Source organism: Emiliania huxleyi (genome assembly GCF_000372725.1).
Source record: "Emiliania huxleyi CCMP1516 unplaced genomic scaffold EMIHUscaffold_60, whole genome shotgun sequence".
In the NCBI taxonomy this organism is placed as follows: domain Eukaryota; phylum Haptophyta; order Isochrysidales; family Noelaerhabdaceae; genus Emiliania; species Emiliania huxleyi.
This window is the reverse complement of record NW_005197506.1, coordinates 289265-296488: the sequence shown is the minus strand read 5'-3', so window position 1 is coordinate 296488 and position 7224 is coordinate 289265. Positions and strand designations below refer to the sequence as shown.

General features: G+C 68.2%; 1 protein-coding gene across 1 annotated transcript in view; it reads right to left on the bottom strand.

The window, feature by feature from the left end:
* EMIHUDRAFT_452317 (hypothetical protein) overlaps positions 1–1970 on the bottom strand; it is a gene marked incomplete at both ends in the record, with an annotated part of 2924 nt that extends 954 nt beyond the window's left edge. Inside the window, 4 exons of the mRNA XM_005764220.1 lie at positions 727–792; positions 865–1269; positions 1714–1759; positions 1957–1970. Coding sequence (XP_005764277.1) covers positions 727–792; positions 865–1269; positions 1714–1759; positions 1957–1970 — 531 coding nt within the window. The remainder of the gene's footprint in view (positions 1–726; positions 793–864; positions 1270–1713; positions 1760–1956) is intronic.
* Between the last annotated feature and the right edge of the window lie 5254 nt (positions 1971–7224).

Here is a 7224-nt window from a genome sequence, read left to right as displayed (position 1 = left end):
GGCGGGGCTGGGTGGAGGGGCTGGGCGGGGCTGGGTGCCCGAGGGGCTGCTGCGCGCGCCTTTGCAGCCTTGAGGGAGGTGAGCTCATCGTCGCGGGCGGCGAGGCGGCGCGCGTGCGCGGCCTGCATCTTTGCGAGGCGGTCTTCCTTCTCCTTGCTCATCGCCGCCTGGTGGCCAGTCGAGCTCCGCGTGAGGCGGGGCGAGGCGACGCGGGGGAGGGCGGGGCGAGGCGAGGAGGGGGAGAGGGAGGAAGGGGAGGGTGTGGAAGGGGGCGGGAGAGGAAGGGGAGAGGGACGGCCTTGAGCCGGTCCAGCTCCGCGTCGCGCGCGATCGACAGCTTCTCCGCCGCCGCGTTGAGCCGCATCACCTCTGCCTCGGACCCCTCGAGAGCCTGGCGAGGGCCGGGGAGGCGACAGTGGCGGGCGACAGTGGCGGGCGAGGGGCGGGACGGGCGACAGTGGCGGGCTGGGGCGGGACGGGCGAGGGGCGGGAGGAGGAGGTAGAGCCAAGCGGCGGGCGCGGCGGAGTGATGCTAGACACGAGGCGGCGGCGGCGTAGGAGGAGGAGGAGGAGGCGGGGGCGGGGGCGGAGGCGGTGGCGGAGGCGGAGGTGGAGGCGGCGGAGGCGGCGGCGGTGGCGGCGGCGGAGGCGGCGGAGGCGGCGGCGGCGGAGGCGGCGGAGGCGGCGGGGCAGAGGCGGCAGAGGCGGCGGCGGCACCTTTTGCACTCGCCGCAGCTCGCCCTGCTGAGCCTGGAGCTGGGCCCGCAGTTGGGCTGCGGCCTGCGCCTGCGCCTGTGCGTGCGCCTGCGCCTGCTGCTGCTGCTGCGCCTGCTGCTGGTGCCACTGCCACTGCGGAGGCGCGACCGACGGCGGCGCGAGGCTGCCGGCGCGGCCGCCCTGCGAGATGTGCGGCACCGGCAAGGGCGAGGTCGGTCCCCTGGCCGGGGTCGGCGACGGCGCGGCGGCGCCCGGAGCGCGCTCGAGGACGTGTCCGCTGCTCGCGAGGGCGGAGAGCCCCCGGTGCATCACCGCTGGAGCCATGCCGGCGGGAAGCGGTAGCGCGCCGGCAGACGAGCGGCGGTCGCCAAAGTGCTGCTGGGCGGCAGGGAGGCTTGCTGCGGGCCCGCTGGAATGGCCGCCGCCGAAGCCGGCGTGGATGCCGTGGCCGTCCAGCGCGCGGTACTGCTCGGGCCTTTGCCAGTGGTTGGGAGGAGGTAGGTCCGAAGGCAAGTCGTTCGAGATGCGCTCGAGGATGTCGTCCGAGAGGGCCTTCTCGAGGGACGCGTTCCGCTGGTGCCCGGTGCGGTACGGGCCGCCGGCCGGCGGCGGCTGTCCGTTCGCGCCCAACATGGCGCGAGGCTGGTGGTTGTGGCCTCTGAGGCCCTCGAGCCAGCTTGATGGCGCGCGCTTTTCTTTTGACGTGTAATTCTAAGAATTCTTTTGATGTGCAGCGAACTGAGAAGCTAGGCGAAGGTGTCTCAAAGTGGTCTCAAGTGTCTCGAAACGTGTCTCAAACTCGAAAGGGAAGAAAAAAAGGGGGGGGGCACCACTGCTCAAGCAATATGCGACAACGCCGTCGTAAAGTTTGCGCCAGTCCCATGCCAGAAAGGAAGAAAACAGACAAACCAAACGAGGGATGGGAGGAGGACAAGGTCCCCACCTGAGCAGGATTTTGGAAGGACGATCAGGGACACAGGCACACTGACGGTGAACCTTCTTTTGTAGACCGCTAGGATTGAGAGCAGCCTCGCTCTCAATCCTAGAAGTCGAAGGGTTGTGAGCAGCACTCCTCGCAATCGTAGCATCTCTGTACGATTGCTAGCACCTACGCTCGCAATCCTACATCTTCTAGGACTAAGAGCAGCTCCGCTCCCAAGGCGACTGGTGACGCCTACGACTACTACCAGCGCGCTCGCAATCCGAGCAAAGTCTAGGATTGCGAGCAGCTTAGCTCACAATCCTGGCAACATGCCTCCGATTGCGAGCAGTAGCGCTCGCAATCCTACATCTTGTAGGACTATGAGCGGCGGCGCTCACAATCGTACCCAAGATCCAAGGATTGCTAGCGCTTGTGAGTGAGCGCGCCGGGAGGGTCTCCTCAAATCCAAACAGTGATCGCACCGATTGCGAGGGGACTCGCAATCCTAGAAGTCGTAGGACTGTGTGTGGGCGGTGTCGCTCGCAATCGGCGAAAGTTCTAGGATTGCAAGCGCTACTGCTCGCAATCGGAGGCATGATGCTCGGATTGTGAGCAAAGCTGCTCGCAATCCTAGACTTTGCTCGGATTGCGAGCGCGCTGGTAGTAGTCGTAGGCGTCACCAGTCACCTTGGGAGCGGAGCTGCTCTTAGTCCTAGAAGATGTAGGACCTTGGGAGCGGAGCTGCTCTTAGTCCTAGAAGATGTAGGATTGCGAGCGTAGGTGCTAGCAATCGTACAGAGATGCTACGATTGCGAGGAGTGCTGCTCACAATCCTTCGACTTCTAGGATTGAGAGCGAGGCTGCTCTCAATCCTAGCGGTCTACAAAAGAAGGCTCACCCACACTGACAGGGATCGTCAAGGCACACTGACAGGGGTGGCCGTGTCAGCAAGGGCCTCGAAAAATCACGCCGAGACGGCGTTTCAGAAAACTGACCACGACTGGACGGAGGCGCTGCCGGGGACCGCGCGGCGCGATTACCGTCTCAAGGGCATGAACGACAAGATGCACCCCGTCGCCGAGGCCGTGCAGAAATTCCTGCTCACCCTCGACGATGCCGCGCAGGAGCGCGACATCTTCGTCACGGCAGAGCATCCGCCGTCTTGGTTCTTTTTCCGCCGCTTCGAACGATGCGAAACGGGCAGCTCTTGAGAGAGCGCATTCTTGCAATCGCATGCTACTGTACGTAGGTAGTCCTGCCCCAGCAGGCAGGGGCGGTGGCAGGAGTCTCTCCCACGTCCTATGTGGGCTTCGCTAGAGGTGCGTCCTGTGTGTGTCCTCGTCCTTGAGGTCTCAAGGGGGGGAAGGGGAAGGGGCTGTGTGTCTGTGCATGCATGTGTGTGCGTGTGTGTGTGTGTGTGTGTGTGTGTGTGTGTGTGTGTGGTGTGTGTGTGTGTGTGTGTGTGTGTGTGTGTGTGTGTGTGTGTGCGTGCGTGCGAGCGCTGTGCCCTGTGCGACCCAGTCCCTCTCCCATGCTCCACCAATGTTGTTCGAGGCCACGAAAATTCTTTTTAAGTCGGTCATCGGAAGTCGATCGCGTGCCGCACTTGCTCCTGCTTCCTCTCTCTCGACTGGGCGCGCTCGACAAAGGTATTGATGCAATACTCGCAGATCGAGCTGATCGACACGGATGACATCTCCGTGTCGCGCCGCCCCGGGTCTTCCCGCTCCTCCATCAGCCGAACGGGCGGGCTGAGTCAGGGGTGGCCCGTCTACCGTCTACCGGTAGACCGGGTAGACGGTAGACCGTTTGGTAGACGAGTCTACCCTGAGTCTACCGCAGACTACCGGTAGACTTGGTAGACCGTCTACCAACCTACGACACCGGTCTACCGGTAGACTTCATGGTAGACCGCGGTAGACGCGTCTAGGCATCCTACCCTTTTTCAGCCGCCGAAGACCTAGGTACCCTGGGAGGGATGGGAGGACGGCACGCCGCCACCACACAGGGATTTTAAGGAGAGCGGTGTGATGCGCTAGCCGTCGCCCACCCTTGGAGAGATAGGAGAGGCTAAGAAGTCGGATAAAATTCTTTTCGCACAGCGCTCTTTTGCACGCCGTTCTGCGCCATTTCTAATAATGGCATCCATCCTCCTTCGATGCCTCGCTCCGAAGAGTGTGAGCCCCCAGCTAAAGGACTTGCTCTCCGAGCAGGACGCGTTGGCAGCCGCGCCGCTTCTGGCCCGAGCCGAAGTCCTAACCATTGGTGACGCCCGGCTCCTCACCGGCGACGACTTCCGCGAGCTTGGAGTCAGCATCGGCGTCAAGAATCGCATCCTGCGCGGTCTGGCCGCGTACGAGCCGTCCGCGCCCGCCTCGGGTGCGCCCACCGCGCCCGCGGCGGGCACGGCTTCGGACGGCCAAAACCGGCTCTCGTGGTTCCGCTTTGCAATTAGCTCGGGCAACGTGCCGCTCGCGAGAGAGCTTTGCACCACCGAGGACGAGGCGTTGGAGGTGCGTGCGCTGCAGCGCTCGATGAAGGAGCAGGCCGACACCGTGGTCGAGGCGCTAAAGGCGAGGGCGCGCGCGGTGTCGGGCGACGCACGGCCGAGCGAGGGCGGCGACACTCTCCGAGACGGGCTGGTCTTCCCGTGCGAGAGGAAGTCCTATTGGAAGGTTGCGAGCGAGGCGAGCGAGGCAGGCGGCGAGGCGGCGGCGGTCGAGGACGCGCTGGCGGGCGGCGAGGCCGAGGCGGCGAGGGGGCGGTCGGGGAGAGAGGCGGCGGGCGGGGCGGCGGCGGTGGAGAGGCAGATCGACGCCGCGCTCTTGGCGGTCAGCATTGGCGAAGACGGCGATGGTGGCTCCGCCTCTGCCGCCGCGAGAGGGCTGCCCGCCTCCTCCGACGCCTCGTCCGCCCCCGCCGCTGCCGAGGCCCTCCTCGCGGCCGGCAGCGCGACACACGACGGCTGGAGGCCGCCGATCGCGCGGCAGGCCGGTGCGTCGGAGGTGGACGAGGCGCTCGTGGCGCTCGGCGCCGGCGTGCTGCTCTCCCGCTGCCGCAGCCAGCAGCGCGGGCTGGCCGCTCCCCGCTCGCAGACGGCCGCGGAGGAGGGCGGCGGCGGTGAGGGGGGGCCCGCGGGCGGCGGGTCTTTCCCTGCAGGCAGGGAGAGCACCACGGACGGCGCGGGAGGGGGAGCGGGCGACGACGACGGCGGTGGCGGCGGCGGCAGGAGCGGTGATGCTGCGGCGCCTTCCTCGGAGCGGAGTCTGTACGTGAGCGATCGCCCGAGCACGCTGTACGGCGAAGGGTCCTATTCGCCGGACGAGGAGGCGAGCCGAGAGATGCAGCCGAGATGTAGCCCTGCTCGCCGGAGGAGGAGCCGGGACCAGGCAGGGCACTTGCCTTGCACTTTGATGCGTGTGCACTTGAGGTGTGGCCGCGGGGAAGGCCTCCCGTCTGCCCTCCATGACGTTGCGATGCGGGGGAGAGGGACACACCTCGAGCTGCGCATGCCTCGAACCCTCAGGTCAACCGCGCCTCGTGGTTCAAGTACGCACTCGAGATCGGAAACGCGCGCCGCGGGGGATGTGGAGCCGCTGCTCTGGCGGGGCAAGATTCGGTCGAGATTGTGCCGAGACCGTGGCTCTGTAGGTGCCACTCGCCAAGGAGCTCTGCACGACCGACCAAGAGGCCGCGCAGGCACTCCCAGCCCCCCCCCCCACCCCCCCACCCCCCCACCCCCCCCACTCGCCACACCACACCACCTGAGGTCGTCACATCTGTGCTGCATCGGCTCAACCTGCCGTCACCCACCACGCGGCACGCACCGCACGCACCGTCTCGCTGGCTCCCCTGCGTCAGCCCCCATCGTGCGCCCACGCGTGACGTGTCCCCTGGCGGCGGCTGCTCGCAGGTGCGCGCGCTGCAGCGCGTGCTCCTCCTCAACGGCGGAGCACTAGTGGGAGGGGCGGCGACGCAGCCAGCCCAGCAGCCAGCCCAGCAGCCGGCCCAGCAGCCAGCCCGGCAGCCAGCCCAGCAGCCAGCCCGGCAGCCAGCCCAGCAGCCGGCCCAGCAGCCAGCCCAGCAGTCGGCCGGGCAGGCGTCCCTTCGGGCGAGCCTTTGGACAAGGTGGCCGCAGCAGGGACCGGCGGCGGGCAGCACCACCACGCCGGAAGAGGCGGAGGCGGAGACGGCGGGGGATGCGGCAAAGACGGCGGAGGAGGAAGCGGTGGGGTTGGCGGAGGCGGCGGCGACGGCGGCGGAGGTGGAGGCGGAGGCTGAAGCGGTGGGGATGGCGGAGGCGGCGGCGGCGGCGGCGGCGGCGGCGGAGGTGGAGGCGGAGGCGGAGACGGCGGCGGCGGCGGCGGAGGCGGAGGCGGAGGAGGAGGCGAGGATCGAGGCTCTTTTGGACTCGACGGACCACCCGTACGTTGTCAACAAGGCGAAGGCGGAGGCGGAGGCGGCAGCGTGGGCAGAGGCGCAGGCGCAGGCGCAGGCGGAGGCGGAGGCGGAGGCGGAGGCGGAGGCGGAGGCGGAGGCGGAGGCGGAGGCGGCACTCGAGGAGCAGCAACAGCAAGAGAGGCAGGTGGTCGCCGTGCTCCGCTCGCAGATCGAGGCGGCGCACGAGTGGCATGCACGGCTGGCGGAGGCGCAGACAGAGGAGGCGGCGCGGCTGGCGGCGGCCGCATCGGAGACGGAAGGGGAGGAGCTCAGGGTGGAGCTGCTGCGGGCAGAGCTGGCCACAATCGAGCGTGAGCGCTCGACGAGTGAGGAGGCGGCGCGGGAGGGGAAGCGGCATCACGAGGCGGCGGAGGCGTCGCGCCACGAGGCAGAGGCGCGAGTAGTGCGGGCGGAGGCGGAGGTGGAGGCGGCGAGGGAGCGGACAGCGCGGGCAGAGGCGAAGGCGGAGGCGGCGGCGGCGCGGACAGCGCGGGCAGAGGCGGAGGCGCAGGCGGAGGCGGAGGCGCAGGCGCAGGCGGAGGCGGAGGCGGAGGCGGAGGCGGAGGCGGAGGCGGAGGCGGAGGCGGAGGCGGAGGTGGAGGTTGGTGCAGCGGCGGTGGGGGTGGGGGTGGAAGTGGAAGTGCAGACGAGTGCAGCCGTGCTCCCGCAGACGTCCCGCCAGGCGAACACGTCCTACTTCTCCACCCTGTCCGAGGCGGCCGCGGCCGCGGCCACCTCCGCTGAGGAGGCTGAGGAGGAGGAGGAGGAGGAGGAGGAGGTGTCGCTGAACGAGCTCGTGGGAGGAGGTCCCTCCTCGTCTCCCGCCGTCGCAGAGCGAGCCGAGGGGGAGGCGGGAGGTAGCAGCCTCTACGCGGCCTTTGTCCGCGGCGCGAGCGTGCGGCAAGCATGGGAGCAGCAGGCGCAGCCACAACGCCCTTCAGCCTCCCGACACACTGTATCGCGACGGCGTGGCGGTGCTGGCAGGTGGCAGCCTCCGAGGAGGCGGCCGAGGCGGCCGAGGCGGCGGCGGAGAGGGCGGCAGACGACGCGCGCGCAGCAGAGGAGGCGCGCAACCTGAACACACACACACACACACACACACACACACACACACACACACACACACTACACACACACACACACAC